Source organism: Rhinoraja longicauda, unplaced genomic scaffold (assembly GCF_053455715.1).
Source record: "Rhinoraja longicauda isolate Sanriku21f unplaced genomic scaffold, sRhiLon1.1 Scf001305, whole genome shotgun sequence".
NCBI lineage: Eukaryota > Metazoa > Chordata > Chondrichthyes > Rajiformes > Arhynchobatidae > Rhinoraja > Rhinoraja longicauda.
In genome coordinates this window covers 1-26,382 of record NW_027602520.1, presented here as the reverse complement: position 1 = coordinate 26,382, position 26,382 = coordinate 1, and the positions used below count along the sequence as shown (strand labels likewise).

General features: G+C 43.9%; 1 protein-coding gene across 1 annotated transcript; it reads left to right on the top strand.

Annotated features, from left to right (window-relative positions):
- Nucleotides 1-339: 339 nt before the first annotated feature.
- Nucleotides 340-26,288, top strand: LOC144591644 (CD48 antigen-like; the record flags this gene model as incomplete). Its single annotated transcript, XM_078395693.1, has 6 exons — nt 340-358; nt 8,752-8,884; nt 10,910-11,014; nt 13,000-13,132; nt 22,110-22,409; nt 26,019-26,288. Coding segments are annotated over exons 4-6 (631 nt in total), but the record flags the coding sequence as incomplete, so codon positions are not given.
- Nucleotides 26,289-26,382: the final 94 nt, after the last annotated feature.

Below are 26,382 nucleotides of genomic sequence, written 5' to 3'. Positions count from 1 at the left end.
GCTTCCCACTCTCTCACTCCCCCTCCCTCCCCTTTCCCCCCTCCACCCTCTCCATCCCCCACCCCTCTCACTCCCAATCCCCTCACTCCCCCTCCCCCCTGCCTCTCCCTCCCCTCCCCTCTGCCTCTCCCTACCCTCTGCCTCTCCCTCTCCTCCCCTCTCCCCCAACTCTATCCCCTCCTTCCCACCCCCCCCGGCTCCCCTCCTATACTCCCCTCCTCACCTTCCCCTCCCCCTCTATCTACGCCGCACATCTGAGATACCGTGGGCGGCACGGTAGCGCAGCGGTAGAGTTGCTGCTTTACAGCGAATGCAGCGCCGGAGACTCAGGTTCGATCCTGACTACGGGTGCTACACTGTAAGGAGTTTGTACGTTCTCCCCGTGACCTGCGTGGGTTTTCTCCGAGATCTTCGGTTTCCTCCCACACTCCAAAGACGTACAGGTATGTAGGTTAATTGGCTGGGTAAATGTAAAAATTGTCCCTAGTGGGTGTAGGATAGTGTTAATGTATGGGGATCGCTGGGCGGCACGGACTTGGTGGGCCGAAAAGGCCTGTTTCCGGCTGTATATATATGATATGATATGATATGATGTCCTCATTCTTTAGAGAATGGGGGTTCCATATATAACATATAACATATAACAACTACAGCATGGAAACAGGCCTGTCCGGCCCTACCAGTCCACGCCGACCATTCTCCCTGACCTAGTCTCATCTACCTGCACTCAGACCATAACCCTCTAATCCCCTCTTATCCATATACCTATCCAATTTACTCTTAAATAATAAAATCGAGCCAGCCTCCACCACTTCCACCGGAAGCCCATTCCATACAGCCACAACCCTCTGAGTAAAGAAGTTCCCCCTCATGTTACCCCTAAACCTTTGTCCCTCAATTCTGAAGCTATGTCCCCTTGTTGGAATCTTCCCCACTCTCAAAGGGAAAAGCCTACCCACGTCAACTCTGTCCGTCCCTCTCAAAATTTAAGAAACCTCTATCAAGTCCCCCCTCAACCTTCTACGCTCCAAAGAATAAAGACCCAACCTGTTCAACCTCTCTCTGTAGCCTAAGTGCTGAAACCCAGGCAACATTCTAGTAAATCTCCTCTGTACCCTCTCCATTTTGTCGACATCCTTCCTATAATTTGGCGACCAGAACTGCACACCATACTCCAGATTCGGCCTCACCAATGCCCTGTACAATTTCAACATTACATCCCAACTTCTATACTCGATGCTCTGATTTATAAAGGCAAGCATACCAAACGCCTTCTTCACCACCCTATCCACATGAGATTCCACCTTCAGGGAACAATGCACAGTTATTCCCAGATCCCTCTGTTCCACTGCATTCCTCAATTCCCTACCATTTACCCTGTACGTCCTATTTTGATTTGTCCTACCAAAATGCAGCACCTCACACTTATCAGCATTAAACTCCATCTGCCATCTTTCAGCCCACCCTTCCAAAAGGCCCAAGTCTCTCTGTAGACTTTGAAAATCTACCTCACTATCAACTACTCCACCTATCTTAGTGTCATCTGCATATTTACTAATCCAATTTGCCACACCATCATCCAGATCATTAATGTAAATGACAAACAACAGTGGACCCAACACAGATCCTTGGGGCACTCCACTAGACACTGGCCTCCAACCTGCAATACAATTGTCAACAGTTACCCTCTGGTATCTCCCATTCAGCCATTGTTGAATCCATCTTGCAACCTCACTATTAATACCCAACGATTTAACCTTCTTAATCATCCTTCCATGTGGAACCTTGTCAAATGCCTTACTGAAGTCCATATAGACAACATCCACAGCCTTGCCCTTATCAATTTCCCTGGTAACCTCTTCAAAAAATTCAAGAAGATTAGTCAAACATGACCTTCCAGGCACAAATCCATGTTGACTGTTTCTAATCAGGCCTTGATTATCCAAATAATTATATATATTGTCCCTAAGTATCTTTTCCATTAATTTTCCCACCACAGACGTCAAACTAATAGGTCTATAATTGCTAGGTTTACTTTTAGAACCTTTTTTAAACAAAGGCACAACATGCGCAATGCGCCAATCTTCCGGCACCATCCCTGTTTCTAATGACGTTTGAAATATTTCCGTCATAGCCCCTGCTATTTCTGCACTAACTTCCCTCAATGTCTTAGGGAATATCCCTATCAGGACCTGGAGACTTATCCACTTTTATATTCTTCAAAAGTGTACGTACCTCCTCTTCTTTAATCCTCCTAATTTCCATCACTACTCTACTTGTTTCGCTTACCTCACATAATTCAATATCCTTCTCCTCGGTAAATACCGAAGAAAAGAAATTGTTTAATATCTCCCCCATTTCTTCCGGCTCAGCACATAGCTGTCCACGCTGACTCTCTAATGGACCAATTTTATCCCTCACTATCCTTTTGCTATTGACATATCTGTAGAACCCCTTGGGGTTTACTTTTACATTACTTGCCAAAGCAGCCTCATATCTTTTTTTCGCTTTTCTAATTTCCTTTTTAAGATTCCTTTTACATTCTTTATATTCCTCAAAAACCTCATTTACTCCCTGCCGCTTATATTTATTGTATATCTCCCTCTTTTTCCGAACCAAGTGTCCAATTTCCCTGGAAAACCACGGCTCTTTCAAATTATTATTCTTTCCTTTCCACCGAACAGGGACATAAAGACTCTGTACTCTCAAAATTTCACCTTTAAATATCCTCCATTTCTCTATTATATCCTTTTCATAAAACAACAATTTCCATTTCACTCCTTTTAAATCCTTTCTCATCTCCTCAAAATTAGCCTTTCTCCAATCCAAAATCTCAACCCTTGGTCCAGATTTGACCTTCTCCATAATGATATTGAAACTAATGGCATTATGATCACTAGACCCAAAGTGCTCCTCAACACATACCTCCGTCACCTGACCCATCTCATTTCCTAACAGGAGGTCCAACACTGCCCCTTCTCTGGTAGGCACCTCTACGTATTGCTGCAAAAAACTATCCTGCACACATTTTACAAACTCCAAACCATCCAGCCCTTTAACAGAATGTGATTCCCAGTCTATATACGGAAAATTGAAATCACCCACAATCACCACTCTGTGCTTACTACTAATATCTGCTATCTCCTTACATATTTGCTCTTCCAATTCTCGTTCCCTATTTGGCGGTCTATAATACTCCCCTATAAGTGTTGCTAAACCTTTCTCATTTCTGAGTTCCACCCAAACAGCCTCCTTAATCGAGCCTTCTAGTCTGTCCTGCCAAAGCACTGCTGTGATATCCTCCCTGACAAGCAATGCAACACCCCCACCTCTTGCCCCTCCGATTCTATCACATCTGAAACAATGAAATCCTGGAATATTTAATTGCCAATCGCAACCCTCCTGCAACCATGTTTCACTGATCGCCACAACATCATACTTCCAGATGTCAATCCAGGCTCTAAGCTCATCCACCTTTCTTACAATGCTCCTAACATTAAAATATACACATTTAAGGGACCCATCATTTCTTATTCTCAGTTTATTTATTTTCCTTTCTTTCTCTCCTACATATTGGGTCTGAGTGTTTCCCTTTTCTGCCTCCTGCCTCACACACTGCCTATTAGCTATCTGTGTTTGAGTCCCTCCCCCCAACCGTACTAGTTTAAAGTCTCCGCAGTTATTTTAGCAAATCTCCCCGCCAGGATATTGGTTCCCCTCGGGTTCAGATGCAACCCGTCCTTTTTGTACAGGTCATACTTCCCCCAGAAGAGGTCCCAATGATCCAGAAACTTGAAACCCTGCTCCCTGCACCAGTTCCTCAGCCACGTATTTATCCTCCACCTCACTCCATTCCTATTCTCACTATCGCGTGGCACAGGCAGTAAGCCTGAGATTATTACTTTGGAAGTCCTTTTTTTTAACTCTCTTCCTAGCCCCCTGAATTCTCCTTTCAGGACCTCTTCCCTTATCCTACCTATATTGTTGGTACCACGACCTCTGGCTCCTCTCCCTCCCCTTTCAGGATATCCTGGACACGCTCAGACACATCCCGGACACCGGCACCAGGGAGGCAAACCACCATCCGGGTCTCCCGACTGCGTCCACAGAAACGCCTATCTGACCCCCTCACTATAGAGTCCCCTATTACTACTGCTCTCCTCTTCCTTTCCCTACCCTTCTGAGCAACAGGGCCGGACTCCTTGCCAGAGGCCCGGGCACTGTCGTTGCCCCCAGGTAGGCTGTCCCCCCCAACAGTACTTAAACAGGAGTACTTATTTCCAAGGGGTACAGCCACCGGGGTACTCCCTAGTCCCTGCCTCTGTTCCTTGCCCCCCCTAACAGTGACCCACTTGTCTACCTCCCGTGGTCTAGGAGTGACCACATCTCTGTAACTCCTATCTATAACCTCCTCACTCTCCCTGATCAGACGGAGGTCATCAATCTGCCGCTCCAGGTTCCTAATACGGTCCCTTAGGAGCCCCATCTCGTCACACCTGGAGCAGATGTGGATGTCTGGAAGACTATCAGACTCCCAGATTCCCCACATCCGACACCCAGAACAAAAAACTGCCCTGGCAGTCATACTCTTCAAACAAAGCCCCGCGCTCGGTTACTAAACCTACCGCCCGGCCGCTACTCCAACCGCTCCAACCGCCCACCCAAAAGAACTGAGTGATCTCCTGGGAGAGGCGAAAAACCGGATAAAAAACCCAGGCCAATTTGGGAAAAAATCCGGGAAATTCCTCTCCGACGCCAAGCTAGGCGATCGAAACTAGTCCGGGAGATCACACAGGTCTTACTCCTTACTATCCCCACACAATCCCCACACACTACTTCCCAAGCAACATAGCTTGGTGCTGCTTGCTGCTGCTTGCTACTGCTTGCTGCTGCTTGCTACTGCTGCTGCTTGCTGCTGCTACTGCTGCTTGCTGCTGCTACTGCTGATTGCTGCTGCTGCTACTGCTGATTGCTGCTGCTTGCTGCTGCTTGCTGCTGCTGATTCCCGTCCTACATCATAGATAACCATATAACCATATAACAATTACAGCACGGAAACAGGCCAGTTTGGCCCTTCTAGTCCATGCCGAACACTTTCTCCGACCTAGTCCCATCTACCTGCTCTCAGACCATAACCCTCCAATCCCTTCCCATCCATATACCTATCTAATTTACTCTTAAATAATAAAATCAAGCCTGCCTCCACCACTTCCACCGGAAGCTCATTCCATACAGCCACCACCCTCTGAGTAAAAAAGTTACCCCTCATGTTACCCCTAAACTTTTGTCCCTTAATTCTGAAGTTATGTCCCCTTGTTTGAATCTTCCCCACTCTCAAAGGGAAAAGCCTACCCACGTCAACTCTGTCCGTCCCTCTTAAAATTAAAAAAACCTCTATCAAGCCCCCCTTAACCTTCTGCGCTCCAAAGAATAAAGACCCAAGTCTCTCTGTAGACTTTGAAAATCTACTTCATGATGAGGCCCTCACCAGGGTCTCCTCGATATCTCCACTCTCGCTCCCCCCCCCCTACCCTCAGTCGAAACAGCGACAAGAGTCCTCACCTTTCACCCCATCTGCCTTTGTATTCAGCACCTATTCCTCCGACATTTTCGCCACCTCCAATGGGATCCCACTACTGGCCTCGTCTTCACATCTTCACCCCTTCCTGCTTTCTGCAGTGACCGTTCCCCTCCGCAACTCCCTGGTTGACTCGTCCCTTCCCACCCAAACCACATCCTCCCCAGGTACTCCCCCTGCAACCGCAGGAGATGCATCATCTGTCCCTATATCTCCGCCCTCGACTCCATCCAAGGACCACGACAATCTTTTCAGGTGAGGCAGAGGTTCACTCCAACCTCCTCCAACCTCATCCACTGTATCCGCTGGATCAGGTGTGGACTAAATATCGGTGAGACCAAGTGAAGTTTCGGCGATCGTTTCGCTGAGCACCTCTGCTCACTCTGCCTGAACCTACCTCATCTCCCGGTTGCTCATCATCACTTTAACTTCCCCTCCCATTCCCACACTGATGTTTGTAAGCTCCTCACATTTCGCTTGGGCAGCTTACACCCCAGCAGTATGAATATTGACCTCTAACTTCAAGTAACCCTTGCTTTCCCTCTCTCTCCACCCCTCCCCCTTCCTAGTTCTCTGGCCAGTCTGAGTCCCCTGATTAAATTTTATGCTTCGTTGTCACGTTCTCCTCAGTAACAATGATCTGTTCTACATTTTGTTTAGGATGGACCTGCAGATGCTGGTTGAAACCTTTTCTTCCTTTCATGTTAGGCAGAGGTTCACTTACACCTCCTCCAACCTTATCTACTGTGTCCATTGCTCAAGATGAGGACTCTTATAAATCGGTTAGACAAAATGTAGACTGGGCGATCGTTTCACTCAACACCTTCGCTCAGTCCGCCTGGACCTACCTGATGTTCCGTTTGCTAAACTTTAATTCTACTTCCCATTCCCACACAGACCTTTCTGTCCTCAGTCTCCTCCATTGTTGGAGTGATGCCAAATGCAAATTGGAGGAACAGCACCTCATATTTTGTTTGGGCGGCTCACAGCTTGCTTGTTGATTTCTCTAACTTCAAGTAACCCCGGCATTCCTGCTCTCTCCATCTCTCCCCCACCCAAGTCGCACTAGCTTCTTGTTTTCACCTAACAAGCAGCTAACAATGACCTGTTCCCCTTTACCGTCATTACTTTTTTGCATATCTTTCATTCATTGTTCTCTATCTCTCAACATCCTCGTCTATATCTCTCATTTCCCTTTTCGCTAACTAGTCTGAAGAAGGGTCTCGGCCCGAAATGTCACCCATTCTTTCTCTCCTGCGATGCTGCCTGAACTACTCCAGCATTTTGTGTCTGCCTTCTTATACTGTTTTCTATCATCTTCAAGGGAATCTTCAAACCATTACATAGGAGGTCAGTGCCCAATGAGCCCACAATGTACATTAATTGTATATTTACCCCAGACCTGTGTACCGCTCCTGCTCTGCCTTAGGTGCTCGTTGGATAGAAAAACATTTACGGACTGTTTTTCATTTCTAGATATAGAAACATAGAATCATAGAAAATAGGTGCAGAAATACCTTCCATCCAGCACCGACATTCAATATAATCATGGCTGATCAACCAGAATCAGTAACCCATTCCTGCTTTCTCCCCATATCCCCTGATTCCATTAGCCCTAAGAACCACATCCAACTCTGTCTTGAATACATCCAGTGAATTGGTCTCCACTGCCTTCTGTGGCTGAGAATTCCACAGATATGGCAACCCTGACAATTACTCTCCCGCTCCCTTATTTCCTTGCGATTGTTTTGAGATAAGCATCCCTGTCCTCTCTTTGTCATAGAGTGATAGAGTGACACAGCATGGAAACAGGCCCTTCAGCCCAACTTACCCACAGGCCAACATGCTCCAGCTACACTAGTACCACCTGCCCGCGTTTGGTCCACATTCCTCCAAACCTGTCCTATTCATGTACCTGTCTAACTGTATCTTAAACGTTGGGATAGTCCCAGCCTCAACGACCTCCTCTGGCAGCTTGTTCCATCCACCAACCACCCTTTGTGTGAAAAAGCTACCCCTCAGATTGCTATTAAATCTTTCCACCTTAACCTTAAACCTATATCCTCTGGTCTTCGATTCACTTACTCTGGGCAAGAGACTGTATTCCTATCATGATTTTATACACCTCTATAAGATGACTCCTCATCCTCCTGCACCCAAGGGATAGAGTCCCAGGCTATTGTACAGCTCCCTACAGCTCACACCCTCTAGTCCTGGCAACATTGCAATAAATCTTCTCTGTCCTCTTTCCGGCTTGACAACATTTTCCCTATAACATGGTGCCCAGCCAGAACTGAACACAATACTCTAAATGCGGTCTCACCAACGTCTTATACAACTGCGACATGACCTCCCAACTCTCTCTTCGATTCCCCCTTTTTGAGCCTCCTAGTCGATTCGATTTAAGTTATGAAGGAAAGTAAACTGCAGATGCTGGTTTAAATCGAAGGTCGACACAAAATGCTGGAGTAACTCAGCGGGTCAGGCAGCATCTCTGGAGAGAATCAGTCACATCAGTCTGAATAAGAGTCTCGATACGAAACGTCACCCATTCCATCTCTCCAGAGATGCTGCCTGACCCGCTGAGTTACTCCAGCATTTTGTGTCTACCTTCATTTTAATTTAATGTTGTTTCCATTAATTCCCTCAAATTGTCAGCGTCCCAGACCCGTGGGGTGTTGGGGAAGAAAGAAGACCAAAAATGTCAAACGCTGCAAGTTGTAACACTGGACATTTTTGTGACATCAACTGAAAACCGTGCCCGCCCAGATCGCCCTTCACTGTTTACTTTGTCGACGAGCCACACTTCACAGACGAAATTAGAGGCCCCTTTGTTTTTTTTAAAGGGGGGTGGGACTTGGGTTGTTTTGTGCAAAATGGAAGCGAAGCGAGAAACGGGGGGAACTTGCTGAAGCGGCCTCTGCACACACACGGGACAATCTACACTCATACCAAGTGTAAATACTCCGTACAGAAGACCACCCGTAGTCAGGATTAGACCCGGCCGTGCAGAAGAGCCCCCATACCCGCGGATCACTGGCCCTGCAAGGCAGCAACTCTACCGTGCCGCCCACCGGAGACGCTGGGACTTGTATCTGGTGACAAGGCAGAGTCGCGGTCAGTCTCCTGCCGCAGAGTGGCTGTATATTTCAAATGGCGATGTGCTTTTTCAGGCCGGACACACGAGCAACTCTATCTCACGGACTAGACTTCCTCGCCAGCGAGCTGGACAAGCGGGTGTAAAGGTTTGCAGCAACCAAGATTCCGGGGGCATCGAATCCGGTGAACATATGTCGTAGAGAGGAGGTGAAAAGATATATCCTTTTTGTTGTCTGGGAGTCTGATGGGAATTTTGCTAACGGCTTTCATCGTCTATCTTCAGCGTTCAACGAATGCAAAACGTAATTGAATTTCCCGTCCACGAGAGCAAGGAAAAGAGAGTTACGACCTTCTGACGGTCGTTTCACAAATGTTGCGTTAACCATCTGGCTGTTTTCGTGTGTTTCTGTTTAATTCCTATTTTGGAGCAGACGTTGGCAAAATGTCGTCATATTCTCCTCCTTTCCCGTAACCTAGAAACAACACCGATTGTCCAGACCGTGCAAAAGCACAAATTTTAAAATGTCCTTGTGTTCAAGTAATCGTGATCTCACCCTTTGTTTACACAATAGACAATAGGTGCAGGAGGAGGCCATTCAGCCCTTCCAGCCAGCACCGCCATTCAATGTGATCAAGGCTGATCATTCACAATCAGTACCCCGTTCCTGCCTTCTCCCCATACCCCCTGACTCCACTATCATTAAGAGCTCTATCTAACTCTCTCTTGAAAGCATCCAGAGAATTGGCCTCCACTGCCTTCTGAGGCAGAGAATTCCACAGATTTACAACTCTCTGAGTGAAAAGTTTTTCCTTATCTCCGTTCTAAATGGCCTACCCCTTATTCTTAAACTGTGGCCCCTGGTTCTGGACTTCCCCAACATTGGGAACATGTTTCCTGCCTCCAGCATGTCCAGTCCCTTAATAATCATATGTTTCAATAAGATCCCCTCTCATCCTTCTAAATTCCAGTGTATACAAGCCCAGTCGCTCCAGTCTTTCAACATACGACAGTCCCGCCATTCCGGGAATTAACCTGGTGAACCGAGGCTGCACTTCCTCAATAGCAAGAATGTCCTTCCTCAAATTTGTAGACCAAAACTGCACACAGTACTCCAGTTGTGGTCTCACTCGGGCCCTGTACAACTGCAGAAGGACCTCTTTGCTCCTAAACTCAACTCCTCTTGTCATGAAGGCCAACATGCCATTAGCTTTCTTCACTGCCTGCTGTACCTGCATGCTTACTTTCAGTGACTGATGAACAAGGACACCCAGATCTCTTTGTACCATCTGACACCATTCAGATAATAATCTGTCCTCCTGTTCTTACCACCAAAGTGGATAACCTCACATTTATCCACATTAAACTGCATCTGCCATGCATCTACCCACTCACACAACCTGTCCAAGTCACCCTGCGTCCTCATAGCATCCTCCTCACAGTTCACACTGCCACCCAGCTTTATGTCATCTGCAAATTTGCCATTCCCGCCATTCCTGGAATTAACCTAGTGAACCTACGCTGCACTCCCTCAATAGCAAGGATGTCCTTCCTCAAATTTGAAGACCGAAACTGCACACAGCACTCCAGGTGCGGTCTCACTCAGGCTTTGTCTTTCCTTCCTTAACACCAGCTTTGGTTTTTAAAGGTCTCCACTGTGCTCAGAGGATAGAGACAAATGCTGGAGTAACTCAGCCGGACAGGCAGCATCTCTGGGGAGAAGGAATGAGTGAATTTTCCGGTCGAGACCCTTCTTCAGACTGAGGGTCAGGGGAGAGGGAGGCACGGAGTTATGGAAGGGTAAAACGAGACATCAAAAGAGTTGCAGATCAAGGAAAAGGTAAAATGTATCATTGTTAGCTTGGAGAAGCTGACAACAAAGCAAATAGAGATAAAATGTCAGTCAGACTGGTCTGATAACTGGGAAGGGAGAGAGAGAGAGAATACAGCAGCTACTTAGACAGGGAAAGCAAGGGCTATCTGAAGTTAGAGAAGTCAATGTTCATACTGTTGGGGTGTAAGCTGCCCACGCGAAATGTGAGATGCTGTTCCGCCAATTTGCGCTTGGCCTCACTCTGACAATGGAGGAGGCCCAGGACAGAAAGGTCAGTGTGGGAATGGGAGGGGGAGTTAAAGTGTTTGGCAACCGGGAGATTAGGTAGGTTTAGGCGGACTGAGCGGAGGTGTTCAGCGAAACGATGACCGAGCATGCACTTTGTCTCGCCGAGAAACAGGGGTCCACACCTGGAACAGCGGATACAGTGGATGAGGTTGGAGGAAGTGCAAGTGAACCTCTGCCTCACCTGGAAAGACTGTCAAGGTCCTTGGACGGAGTCGAGGTAGGAGGTATAGGTTTCTTAGTCCCAGGCAGCAGAGTGGGTCCAACAGCCCTGCATTCTGCATCATGTTATATTCTTTTGTTTGTAAACCTAGGTACTATAACAACATTTAAAAGACATTTGGATTTGTACATGGATAGGAAAGGTTCAGAGGTACATGGGCATAATTGCAGGCAGGTAGGACTAGAGTAGATGGAACATCTTGGTCATAGAATCATAGAACCATAGAGTGATACAGTGTGGAAACAGGCCCTTCACACTAACTTGTCCACACTGGCCAATGTCCATGCTACACTAGTCCCACCTGCCTGCGTTTGGGCCAGATCACTCCAAACCTGCCCTATCCATGTACCTGTCTAACTGTTTCTTAAACGTTGGGATAAATCCTTCCTCAACTACCTCCTCTGGCAACTTGTTCCATACATCCACCACCCTTTGCGTGAGAAAGTTACCCCACGGTTTCCTATTAAATCTTTTCCCCTTCACCTTAAACCTATGTCCTCTGGTCCTCGATTTGCTCACTTTGGGCAAGAGACTCTGCACATCTACCCGATCTACTTCTCTCATGATTTTTACACATCAACAAGATCACCCCTCATCCTCCTGCTCTCCAAGGACCAGTCTACTCAATCTCTCCCTATAGCTCATACCCTCTAGTCCGGGCAACATCCTCTTTAATGTTCTCGCAACATCCTTTTTTTTAGATTTAGAGATTAAGCGCGGAAACAGGCCCTTCGGCCCACCGAGTCCGTGCCCCCCAGCGATCCCCGCACATTAGCACGAGCCTACACACACTAGGGACAATTTTTACATTTACCCAGTCAATTAACCTATATACCTGTACGTCTTTGAAGTGTTAAGAGCAAGGTTGAGCGGAAGGAAGTTTGGATGACTAGGGAAATTGAAGCTCTGGTCAAGAGTAAGGAGGCATGGGCCAGGTATAAGCAGCTGGGATCAAGTGTATCACTGGAGGAGTTTCGGGAACCAAGGAGCAAGCTAAACGAGGAAATCAGGAGGGAAAAAAAGGGACGCATGTTAGCTCTGGTGGATAATCCCCAGAGATTTTACATAAAGGGGAAAAAGGGTAACCAGAGAGAGAGAGAGTGGGACCCCTCAGAAATCAAAGTGGTTAACTCTGTGTGGAGCCACAGGAATTGGGCAAGATCCTCAATGAGTATATCTCCTCTGTTTTTACCGTGGAGAAAGACAGGAGGACTGAGGAACTTGAGGAAGTCGCTGGAAATGTCTCGAGAACAGTCAGTGTTACAGTCGAAGAGGATCTGAAGTTCCTGACGTGTATGAAGGTGGACAAATCTCCAGGGCCTGATCAGATATATCCAAGAACACTGTGGGAAGCTCGAACGAAAATTGCAGGAGCGCGGGCGGAAATTTACAGGTCGTCATTAAATGCAGGAGAGGTGCCGGAAGACTGGAGGGTGGCAAATGTTGTGCCCTGATTCGAGAAGCCTGCAGGGAAAAGGCTGGGAACTATAGGCTGGCGAGCTGAACATCTGTAGTTGGAAAGTACCTGAAGAGTATTCTGAGGGACAGGGTACACATACATTTAGATGGGCAAGGGCTGATCAGGGATAGTCCAAGTCAAGTCAAGTTTATTTGTCACATGCACATACACGATGTGCAGTGAATTGAAAGCATGGTTTTGTTCCGATGCAGTTGACGCAGATGGAGATGTAGTTCCTTGCATCTCCACCTTTGTCTCCTTTACCGCACTAGTATTTTGATTGAGAACGACGACGTCGTAGGTTATGGGCTCTTATCTTTTCAACCAGTCTTCCGTGTGTGGGTCCTTGTAGAAGCCCATGTAAAACATATCAACCACACTGCCCACATCAATAAAACGGTCCCGCCCGAAACACTATCCGTCCCCTCCCTCCACAGATGCCCGACCCACTGAGTTTCTCTCATCTAAATATAAATTATAACATGTGTTATTTATGATATACTGCTCCTTTTCCTTCTCTCAGTTCTCAGATGAAGTCACCATGCTACCTTCTCGACCCTATTGCGTTATTTGAATAAGCTGACAGTGGCATATAATGAAGACCTTTGACTGCTCATTCCTCTGCCTTCTTCAGCTTCTCGGCCAAATAGTTTCAGGTAAAATTAGTTCTGAGTCCCTGTAAGCTGCAATCTGGCTCAAGAGCTGTTTCAGTTGAAAGAAAAATGAAAATGCATCTATGGAAATATAATTCTAAATAAAACAGTGGAGCGTAGGAACAGGTCCTTGATGTTAGCACCTGATGTCTGTGTCAAACATGATCCCAAATTAAACTAATCCGTTCTTCGTGAAACTTTCCCCATCTGACCTTCATGCTCAACTCTCGACCATACCATACCATTGAACTTTATTTATCCCAGGAGGGAGATTGGTCTGCCAACAGTCATAAAACACATGATACATGAAGCATGAAATTGGAGGATTGGGGATGTGCAAAGATCGAGGAGGGGGGAGCGGGGGTGTTGAAGGAGGGGAGGGGGAAGGGGGGAGGGGAGTCAGTCAACGCCATGACGGAAGGGGGAAGGGTTGTACAGTTTGATCGCTACGGGAAAAATGATCTCCTGTGGCGTTCTCTACTGCCACTTGGTGGAACCAGTCTGTTGCTGAAGGTGCTCCTCAGGTTGACCAGTGTGTCATGGAGGGGGTGAGCTGTTATTGTCCAAGATGCTCTGCAGTTTGAGATGCATCCTCCTCTCCAAGACCATCTCCCATGAACCCAACTCCGCCCCCAGGACGGATCCAGCCTTTCTGATGAGTTTGTTAATTGTAGTTTAGTCCACGGCCTTCGCCCTGCAGCCCCAGCACTCTACAGCGGAGAAGATGGCACTGGCCACCACCGATTGGTAGAACATCTGCAGCATCTTACCGCACATGTTGAAGGAGCGGAGCCTTCTCAAAAAGTTCAACATGCTCTGTCCCTTCTTGTACAGGGCCTCAGCGTTCCTCGACCAGTCTGGTTTACTAGTCTTTGACATTTCCACGCTAGGAATAAAGGTTCTGTCTGTCTATCTATGCCTTTCACAATTTTACAAACTTCTATCAGGTATTCCCTCAGCTGCCGATGACAGAGGGAAAAAAATTGAATTTACTACCTGATTGTATGCTTTCCACTGTGCATCTGTAGATATTGATAAGAGTTATTGGAGATAAACTGATCTTGTCGTTTGTCGCTTGAAGAAATGTAGGTGCTTGTGTGCTACTTTGGTCTTCAATTTTCAATGTTTCATTTTCATTTTTAATCAAAATCCCTAATCTTCAATGTGGTTGGTTAGTCCAGGAAAAATGGTTGGAGATATTTAGTTTACTTTTGTTCAGTTTAGAGATACAGCGCGAAAACAGGCCCTTCGGCCCACCGAGTTTGCACCAACCAGTGATCCCCACGCATTAACACTGTCCTGCACAAACTAGGGATCATTTAAATTGACACCAAGCCAATTAACCGACAAACCTACAATTCTGTGGAGTGTGAGGGGTAACTGAAGATCTCGGAGAAAACCCCACGCTGGTCACGGGGAGAATGTAAAAGCGACGTGCAGACAGCACCCTTAGTCAGGATGGAACCCGGGTCTCTGGCGCTGTGAGGCAGCAACTCTACCGCTGCATCACAGTGCTGCCATATACACCCAGGAACTTAAAGATTTAACTATATCCACTTTGGCCCCATTGATGCTGATTGGACACGTGCTTCGCCATGCTTCCTCAAGTCAATTACTAGCTCTTTTGCCTTGTTAACATTGAGGGAGAGGGTGTTGTCAAAAAGCGTGCCCTACACATCTGTTTTAAACTTTGCCTCCCTCACCTTAAAGCTATGTCCTCTAGTCTTTAACATTTCCACCCTGGGGGGAAAAGGTTCTGACTCTCTACCCTATCAATGCCTCTCACTATTTAAGACACTTCAATCAGGTCTCTCCTCAACCTCTGACGCGCCACAGAAAACAATCCAACTTTGTCCATTCTCGTCTGACAGCTAATACTCACTGATCCAAGTACCATTGTGATAAATCTCTTCTGCACTTCCTCGGAAACCTTTCCAATCTTCCTGTACAAGGTGCGACCAGAACTGCGTGCAATACTCCAAACTTCCGGTGGCGCTATGCTCTGATAAAGCCACGCGTCAACTAGCTCCGAAGAAAATCCGATCTTAAAGGGGAAAGAACGGGACGGGTCCACTGAAATTTGCCGATAACTTTCAACGAAGGGTGAGTGAAGTCATTAGATCGTGACTCCTACCGTTTATATGTCGATAAGTCGCACTCCCCCGTTAAAAACTGCTCCAAAACGAGTTGGCAAGGCCAGGCTGCTGGAAGAGGAATCAGGTCAGATGGAAGCATCAGCCTCAGCCTCAGCCTCAGCCTCAATTCCAGTGCCGACCCAAGAAGAAATTCCCAAACGGTCCCGAAAACCACAGCCTAAAAAAATTGGATTGGAGGAATTTCGAACCATAGTTGGTGAGGAGCTTTCAAGTATGAAGGATGATTTTCAGGAAATGAAAGATGAATTAATATCGTTGAAAGGATTGAAGGGAGAAATATCAACTATCATCAGTGAGAAGTTATCATCAGTGAAGAAAGAAATATGTGATAGTATGAACGAACATATGGTGGAAGTAAACTCTAAACTACAAAAGCTGGATTCCGACTTTACCAGTAAGTTGGAGCATATTACTACTACGGTACATCAACACGACGAGGCTATACGCGAGTTGGAAGTTCTAGCTGAGACAAGCTCTGACACAACAAAAAGGGTATTAACGGAGACTCAACGCCTATCTGATCTACTAGTGAAAGTAACCGAGAAATGCATTGACTTAGAGGGTCGCTCTAAACGTCAGAACCTAAGGATTGTTGGAGTTAAAGAAGGCCAAGAGAAAGATAAAAACCTCTGTGATTTCACTGCTGAACTCCTACGGGATGTTTTGAAACTGGACACAAAACCTTTGCTGGATCGAGCCCACAGAGCACTGAGAGCTCGGCCAGCTGCTGGTGCTCCCTCAAGGCACTTGATATTAAAGGTACACTATTCTCACGACTTAGAAGATATTCTGTCAAGAATCGCTATCAACAGAAACTTATCATTCCAAGGCGACAATATCCGTATTTTTAGAGATTATCCTGCTGAGGTGGTTAAGAAAAGAGCACTTTTTAATGAGACAAGATCAATTCTGAGGAAGATCCCATCGCTCAGATTCGGAATGTTGTACCCGGCCAAACTGCGAGTCACCTACAAGCAGATAGAAACCTTTTATACTGATCACATTAAAGCATTCGAATTCGCCCGAGAGATTGAAAACTCGCTGAAGGGATGAATACCACTCCACGGCTGTAATCACTGGCAGAAAACTGATTGGGCTATAAGGCGTTATAATTTAAAGTTCCAAGACCAGTGAATAAGCTATATGACTATTAATCTTTATTAACTACTATTAATAAAAAAATATTATTAATCACTACCAATCAGAAGTTCAAGTAACACTTGACTCATGTAAATTTTACTTTTAACATTTAACTAATACACCCTAGGGGGGGAAACTGGCCTATTTTGGATTAAATTCCTTTGGGCCTGTCCTGTTTATTTCCCCTTGCTTCTAAAAATATATATATTTTAAAACCGGAAAGAAAAAAAAATAACTGTGTTAAAAAACGGAGCTAGTATTAATTTTTTTTTTACATCTCACGGAAGTCCTTAGATTTTTTGCCACCTTAGGGTGGCTAACACTAACTGCACTAATTGTAGTTGTAGTTTTAGTTGTTTCTTCTTTTTTCCTGCACTCTTTAAACCTTTTATATATTGATTTTTTTTTAGATTTAACTTTTATTATCATGTCATTTTTCAGAAATTATATACTTTAGGGAGATATTTCCGGGAGTCACTCTACGCTGTACAAAAGATCATCCACCCCTCATTCAAGAAAAATGTTGTAGTCCGGGTGCCAGACCATTTGCTTTATTATAGACCATTTATCGGTTAAGATGCAAGATTCTATTAGGAAAACAGGGGTTAAAGGTATTACATTTTGTAGTTGGAATGTCAAGGGTGTTAATGAACCAATTAAAAGAGGTAAAGTACTTTCACATTTAAAATCTATTGATGCAGACATAATGTTCCTTCAGGAAACTCATCTAAAAAATGTAGCACATAATAGACTGAAAGGCAAATGGATTGATAAAGTATTTCACTCATCGTTTCCCTTTAAATCAAGAGGTGTTGCTATTTTAATTCGTAAGGGTATACCATTTATAAATACTTCCTCTATAGTCGACACTGAAGGTAGATATGTGATATTAGTGGGAGAACTATATTCTACAAAATTGATATTGGTGAATGTCTACGCACCAAATTTTGATAATCCGTTATTTAAAAAAAAAATATTTAATACCATTCCAGAATTTGGACAATATAACTTGATAATTGGAGGAGATTTAAATTGTACATTAGATCCTTATTTGGATAGATCTTCAACTCAAAGGAAAACAAAATCCAAGTCGTGTGAATTATTAAACTCTTATATAAATAATGTAAATATAAAAGATGTTTGGAGGATTGATAATCCTTCAGGCCGAGAGTATTCACCTGTGCATAAAACTTATTCAAGAATTGATTGTTTCTTGGTGGACTCCAAACTTATTCCTTATACGTATAATTCAAAATATCATAATATTATTATATCCGATCATGCCCCTTTAACATTTAGGGTAAAACTCCAAGGAGTAACGGGGAAACAGACTAATTGGAGATTTAATCCGCAAATCTTAAATGAAAAAGCATGTTATGACTATCTTAAATCGCAATTTGAGATTTTTTTTAATGCAAATGACCTTCCTGAAACACCTGCGTCCCTGCTTTGGGAAACATTTAAAGCGTTTGTGAGAGGATGTATTATTGCTTTTCAAGCGTCTCAAAACAAGAAGAACCGAGCTGAACAGAATGACCTGGAAAGTCAGATAAGACAGTTAGACATAACAAATGCCATCGCTCCCTCTATTGAAATACATAATAAAATTGCAGTTCTCAAATATAAGTTAAATTATATCCTTTCAGCTCATATTTTAAGGCTTTTTCAATATACTAAACAAAAACATTTTGAATTTGGAGATAAACCACAGAAATTGCTAGCACGTCAACTCCGTAAATTAGAAGATGATTCTACAATTCATAAAATTAGATCAGAAAATGGAGATTTGCTTAAACTACCTAAGGATATTAATCAGAGATTTTTGCAATTTTATCAGTCATTATATTCATCAAAAATAACAGATACTTCTGCGCAGATGCAAAAGTTTTTGCAGGAATGTAACCTTCCTGGTTTGAATGTGAGTGATAGAAATTTACTGGGCGCAGAAATAACTATGAAAGACGTTGAAGAGACTATTAAATCCATGAAAAATGGGAAGACTCCTGGCCCTGATGGCTTAAATAATGAATTTTATAAAAAATTCAGTGGGTTGATCTCTCCACGTTTGCAAACTGTATATAGTCACGCCTTTAAACAACAGAGATTGCCACAAACTCTGACTGAATCAACAATAATCCTCATTCCTAAAAAAGATAAGGATTCTGAAGACCCTGGTTCGTATAGGGCGATAGCTCTTTTAAATACTGATCAGAAGATATTAGCGAAAATCTTAGCTCAGAGATTAAGTCTAGTTATAGACAAATTGATACACCCCGATCAATCAGGCTTTATAGCCAAACGATATTCATTTTTCAACTTGAGACGCTTGTTTAATATAATTTATTCAAATAGACTATTAAATGAAGATTTAGCAATCATCTCGCTAGATGCTGAAAAAGCATTTGATCAAGTAGAATGGCCCTATCTTTTCTCAGTGATGGAAACATTTCAACTAGGTGAAAATTTTTGTGCATGGGTGAAACTTTTATATACATACCCAACAGCTAGAATATTAACTAATCAAATGCTGTCATCTAAATTTCATTTAGCTAGGGGTTGTAGACAAGGATGTCCACTATCACCACTTTTATTTGCCCTTATTATAGAACCACTTGCTGAGAGTATTAGATCAAATTCAGATATTTATGGCTACAACACTAAACATACAACCAATAAAATTTCTTTATATGCGGATGATGTATCAATATATATTACAAAGCCAGAAATTAGCATTCCGAATTTATTAAATCTCATAACTCAATTTGGTTCATTTTCAGGTTATAGAATTAACTGGTATAAAAGTGAAATTATGCCAATAATGGAGCATAATCCGGCCATACTTCAACAATTTCCTTTTAAAATTGCCTATGAAAAGTTTAAATATCTTGGAATTTACGTGACTAGGAAATATACTTCTTTATTTAAATCAAATTTTCCTCCTTTACTTGCTAAATTACACAGAAATATCCAATTTTGGAAAACACTTCCTATATCATTAGTTGGCCGTAGTAATGCTATAAAGATGATCTTTCTTCCACAGCTACTATACTTATTTCAAGCAATTCCGATCTACCTTCCAAAAAAGTTTTTTTAAAAAATTGATTCAATTGTTACTAATTTTATTTGGGACTACAAGACTCATAGAATAAATAAAAGACACTTATGTAAGTCTAAAATTAATGGAGGAATTGCTTTACCTAACTTTTTATTTTATTATTGGGCGGTTAATATTAAAAATATAACCTGCTGGTTGGATGATTCTGATCAACAACCGGATTGGTTAAAGATGGAGAAAGAGGATTGCTTACCATTCGATATTGGTGCGATCCTCTTAGCTCCAATAAATTTAAATAAAAAAACATATGGAGGTAATCCCATTATACATAGTGTTATCCGTACCTGGAAACAATTAAAGCTTACGTTAAAATTGAGTAAATTATCTGTTTTCCTTCCTATTGCGAATAATCCTTCTTTTAAACCGTCTGTCTTAGATAGAGGCTTTGCTCAATGGAAAAGTTATGGAATCAAAAGGGTGGGAGATCTTTATCATAAGGGAACTTTTCTTTCGTTTCAGGAGTTACAGCAGAAGTACGGATTACATGTTAATAATTATTTTAGATATTTACAACTTAGAGATTATGTAAAATCACATATGCAAGAATATAAGTTTAGAGGTCCAGAAACACTTGATGTATGCCTGAATCGACATTATAACTCAAATAAATTAATATCTTTTATTTACAATATTCTCCTTGTCATTGACATTCCGTCATCAGAATCTTATAGACGAGCATGGGAGGACGAATTGAATCAATTTATAATGCAAGATATATGGGATGAAAGCTTACAACATATACATCAATGTTCATTGAATACTAGACATTCCTTAATACAATTTAAAATAATACATAGATTACATTATTCGAAGACGAAATTAAATAGGATTTTTCCTAGTATCTCTCCTATGTGTGATAAATGTCAATTTCAAGAAGCTAATTTAACTCATATTTTCGTAACTTGTATAAAAATGCAAAACTTCTGGTTGGAGATTTTTTAAATAGTTTCTAAAGTTATTAATAAAAAATTAGATATGGACCCAAAATTAATTATATTAGGATTATCAGAACATACTACAAATTTTACAGTAAGTCAGGTACATTTTCTTGATTACAGTCTAATAACTGCGAAAAAACTAATACTTAAATTTTGGAAAAAACCAATTAAAATGTGGACTATGGAAATGACAGAGACCCTGCATTTGGAAAAAATAAGGTTTGCCTTAATCGACAAACCTGAGTTATTTTTAAAAATATGGTCTCCATTTATTGAATTTTTAGAAAAGTAAATGGGTTTGGCACAGGACTAAAATAAAAATAAAAAAATCTCTGGGGAAAAGGAATAGGTGATGTTTCGGGTCATGACCCTTCTTCAGACTCTGGAGTCTTCAGGAGTCCGAAGAAGGGTTTCGACCCGAAACCTATTCATTTTCTCCAGGGATGCTGTCTGTCCCGCTGAGTTACTCCAGCTTTTTGTGTCACACCTGAGGTAGATTAACACAAACACGTAGATGTTCAGTGTTTACCTTAGCTACCACACAGCTACTAACAGTAAAGAAAGAGTTTCCACATTGGGTGGGGCATTGAGTATAAGAATCAAGAGGTCAGGTTGCAGCTTTACAAAACCATTGATGGGCCACATTTGGAGTATTGCACGCAGTTCTGGTCGCACCTTGTACAGGAAGATTGGAGAGGTTTCCGAGGAAGTGCAGAAGAAATTTACCACAATGGTACTTGGATCAGAGAGTATTAGCTATCAGACGAGAATGGACAAAGTTGGATTGTTTTCTGTGGCGCGTCAGAGGTTGAGGAGAGACCTGATTGAAGTGTCTTAAATAGTGAGAGGCATTGATAGGGTAGAGAGTCAGAACCTTTCCCCCCCCCCAGGGTGGAAATGTTAAAGACTAGAGGACATAGCTTTAAGGTGAGGGAGGCAAAGTTTAAAACCGATGTGTAGGGCACGCTTTTTGACAACACCTTCTCCCTCAATGTTAACAAGGCAAAAGAGCTAGTAATTGACTTGAGGAAGGATGGCGCAGCACGTGTCCAATCAGCATCAATGGGGCCAAAGTGGATATAGTTAAATCTTCAAGTTCCTGGGTGTATATGGCAGCACTGTGATGCAGCGGTAGAGTTGCTGCCTCACAGCGCCAGAGACCCGGGTTCCATCCTGACTAAGGATGCTGTCTGCACGGCGCTTTTACATTCTCCCCGTGACCAGCGTGGGGTTTTCTCCGAGATCTTCAGTTACCCCTCACACTCCACAGAGTTGTAGGTTTGTCGGTTAATTGGCTTGGTGTAAATTTAAATGATCCCTAGTTTGTGCAGGACAGTGTTAATGCGCGGGGATCACTGGTTGGTGTAAACTCGGTGGGCCGAAGGGCCTGTTTCCGCACTGTATCTCTAAACTGAACAAAACTAAACTAAATATCTCCAACCATTTTTCCTGGACTAACCAACCACATTGAAGATTAGGGATTTTGTGGAGCGTAGGAACAGGTCCTTGATGTTAGGACCTGATGTCAGTGTCAAACTTTTTGTCTCTATCTTCGGTTTAAATCAGCATCTGCAGTTCCTTCCGACATATATCAGGTGTGATACTGTTTGAATTAATTTATTGTCTTGCAGCTCAGTGGACAAGTGACAGCAATTTGGCCGCCACAGGTTCCTCTGTTTCGTTCCCTGGAACTGATAAGAAATTCAATAATTTGTACTGGGACTTCTCAGATTCCAGCAGGGTTCTCTTCATTACTGAAGTGCATGAAGGAAATCTCATCATATATGAAAAGTACAAGAATCGAATTAAAGTTAACATATCAAATGGATCATTTCAATTAAAAGATGTCAGAAAACCAGACAGTGGCCACTATTATATGATGGTGGACTTAGACCCACAGAGGACCAGAATTCTAAATCTTGAAATCATTGGTAAGTAGCCATAGAGTTTGTTATTATTTCAATTAAATGGTGACAGTGTGCTGAGGCATTTTCCATTTATTAATTGCCTTTAAGCTCAATTAAGTCAAGTTTAGTTCATAGATATAGACACTTTGGCCCACTGAGTTATTACTTGAAATTAGAGAGTTTAAAGTTCATACCATCGGGTTCTAAGATGCCTAAGTGGCATAGTGAAAGATATTTACAATATACATCAATGACTTGGATGAAGGGATTAAAAGTACCATTAGCAAATTTGCCGATGATACAAAACTAGGTGGCAGTGTGAACTGTGAGGAAGATGCTATGAGGTTGCAGGGTGACTTGGACAGGTTGTGTGAGTGGGCGGATGCATGGCAGATGCAGTTTAATGTGGATAAGTGTGAGGTTATCCACTTTGGTGGTAAGAATAGGAAGGCAGATTATTATTTGAATGGTGTCAAGTTAGGAAAAGGGGACGTACAACGTGATCTGGGTGTCTTAGTGCATCAGTCACTGAAAGGAAGCATGCAGGTACAGCAGGCAGTGAAGAAAGCTAATGGAATGTTGGCCTTCATAACAAGAAGAGTTGAGTATAGGAGCAAAGAGGTCCTTCTGCAGTTGTACAGGGCCCTAGTGAGGCCGCACCTGGAGTACTGTGTGCAGTTTTGGTGTCCAAATTTGAGGAAGGATATTCTTGCTATTGAGGGCGTGCAGCGTAGGTTTACTAGGTTAATTCCCGGAATGGCGGGACTGTCATATGTTGAAAGACTGGAGCGACTAGGTTTGTATACACTGGAATTTAGAAGGATGAGAGGGGATCTTATCGAAACGTATAAGATTATTAAGGGGTTGGACATGTTAGAGGCAGGAAACCTGTTCCCAATGTTGGGGGAGTCCAGAACCAGGGGCCACAGTTTAAGAATAAGGGGTAGGCCATTTAGAACAGAGATGAGGAAAAACTTTTTTAGTCAGAGTTGTGAATCTGTGGAATTCTCTACCTTAGAGGGCAGTGGAGGCCAATTCTCTGAATACATTCAAGAGAGAGCTAGATAGAGCTCTTAAGGATAGAGGAGTCAGGGGGTATGGGGAGAAAGCAGGAACGGGCTACTGATTGAGAATGATCAGCCATGATCACATTGAATGGCGGTGCTGGCTCGAAGGGCCGAATGGCCTACTCCTGCACCTATTGTCTATTGTCTATTGATATATAATATAAGAAGATAACTGCAGATGCTGTTACAAATCGAAGGTATTTATTCACAAAATACTGGAGTAACTCAGCAGGTCAGGCAGCATCTCGGGAGAGAAGGAATGGGTGACGTAAACAGTCTGAAGAAGGGTCTCGACCTGAAACATCACCCATTCCTTCTCTCCCGAGATGCTGCCTGACTTGCTGAGTTACTCCAGCATTTTGTGAAAGATTGATTATTGGACTTGACTGGAGCTTACAAGCTAATGTATGAACATTGTATTCTCCAATTTCAGGTGACGAACCTACTCCGATGACTATTTTCTTGAACACAATTTAATAATTGGGATTTAAGTTTATGTGATGTAATCCCTAAATCTGAAAATGAGCAGACCTGGAAACATTGATCTGTGAAGTTTAGTTTAGTTTATTGTTATGTGTACCGAGGTACAGTGAAAAGCTTTTTGTTGCATGCTATCCAGTCGGCCGAAAGACTATACATGATTACAATCAAGCCATCTGTGCAGTGTACACTTACAGGATAAATGGAATAACGTTTAGTGTAAGATAAATTCTAGTAACGTCTGCATAAAGACAGTCCGAGGGTCTCCAATGATGTAGGTGGTAGCTCAGGACCACTCTAGATGGTGATAGGATGGTTCAGTTGCTTGATAACAGCTGGGAAGAAACTGTCCCTGAATCTGGAGATATGTGTTTCACATTTCTGTATCTCATTTCTGATGGGAGAGGGAGCGTTCAGGGTTAGACTCATTTTTGATGATGCTGGTGGCCTTGCCGAGACAGCGTGGTGTAGAGAGAGCCAATGGAATGTCATTAATAGACATGAAAAGAATATAAGGTAGACACAAAATGCTGGAGTAACTCAGCGGGTCAGGCAGCATCTCTGGAGAGAAGGAATGGGTGACATTTCGGGTCAAGACCTTTCTTCAGACTGATGTCAGGGGAGGGGGCGGGACAAACATAGAATGTAGTCGGAGACAGTAGGACTAGTGGGAGAACTGGGAAGGGGGAGGGGATGGAGAGGGAAAGGAAGGGCTATCTGAAGTTAGAGAAGTCAATGTTCATACCGCTGCGGTGTAAACTACCCAAGCGAAATATGAGGTGCTGTTCCTCCAATTTGTGCTGGGCCTCACTCTGACAGTGGAGGAGGCCCAGGACAGAAAGGTCAGATTGGGAATGGGAGCGGGAGTTGAAGTGCTGAGCCACCGGGAGATCAAGCAGGTTAAGACGGACTGAGCGGAGGTGTTCAACGAAACGATCGCCGAGCCTGCGCTTGGCCTCGCCGATGAGGAGAAAGGATGTAGAGACGAAAAGAATGTAATCAGGCTGATGGCAGATGGTGGCTGAGAAATGTGAATCATTCTATTGTGGGAAGATGTTTGAGAAATGTCAACGTAACCTCGAGGGCATAGTCCTAAATGGGGTGTGAGAGAGATGGGGGTGAGAACCTCGTGACCTGGTATCAAGACAACAGCCTTTCCTTTCACATCCAAGGACCCAAACAGTCTTTCCAGGTGAGACAAAGGTTCACCTGCACCTCCTCCAACCTCATCTATTGCATCCGCTGCTCTAGATGTCAACTTATTTACATCGGCGAAACCAAGCGCAGGCTCGGCGATCGCTTCGCTGCACACCTGCGCTCGGTCCGCATTAACCAAACTGATCTCCCGGTGGCCGAGCACTTCAACTCCCCCTCCCATTCCCAGTCTGACCTTTCTGTCATGGGCCTCCTCCAATGCCATAGTGAGGCCCACCGGAAATTGGAGGAACAGCACCTCATATTTCGCCGTGGCAGTTTGCAGCCCAGTGGCATGAACATCGACTTCTCCAACTTTAGATAGTTCCTCTGTCCCTCCCTTCCCCTCCTCCTTCCCAGATCTCCCTCTATCTTCCTGTCTCCACCTATATCCTTCCTTTGTCCCGCCCCCCTGACATCAGTCTGAAGAAGGGTCTCGACCCGAAACGTCACCCATTCCTTCTCTCCCGAGATGCTGCCTGACCTGCTGAGTTACTCCAGCATTTTGTGAATAAAGCCTTTCCCTCAATGTCCGCAAGACAATGGAGATAGTGATCGACTTGAGAAAGGAAGTGGTTCACATGCCCCAGTCTGCAGTTATGGCGCCAAAGTAGAGATGGTTGAAAAATTTAAGTACCTCGTAGTAAATATCACCAGCAGCTCGTCCTGGACCCCCACATCGAAGCAAAGGCCAAGAAAGCCGGCCGACATTTCCACCTCCTCAGAAGGCATCGGAGCGTGGCCAGGGTGGTGTGTGTCTCCGATGATGCCGGCTGCTTTTTGAGGCAGTGACTCTTGCAGATCCCTTTAATAAATCTGCAATTACTTTTGTATACTTGAGGTAAAAAAAAAGGATTTTGTGCCGTGGCTCATTGACTCTGTTGTTCTCCAGATCCTCTCTCCACACCGTCCATTTCCAGTGAATACAACCCTGGGACCCACATGGCTGTGCTGAACTGCACGGTGCAGAGAGGGAGAGCTACTTCCATTCTGTGGATCAGAGAAGGGGTTGTTCTCCCAGTGAGCCAACGGCAGTCCCTGTCTGATGGGAATGTAACTTTTACCATTTGGAACGCAGAGGGATCAGACTCTGGCTATTACACATGCAGCGTGGAAAACCAAGTCAGTCGAACCAACAGCACCTACCAGCTGATCATCAAGGGTAAGTCTACAGGGTTTTGGCAAAGGTCGATTGCACAAATGTTCACCATTTGACCCAGGTTGTTTATGCTACACAAGAAGTGGCATGGAGGTGC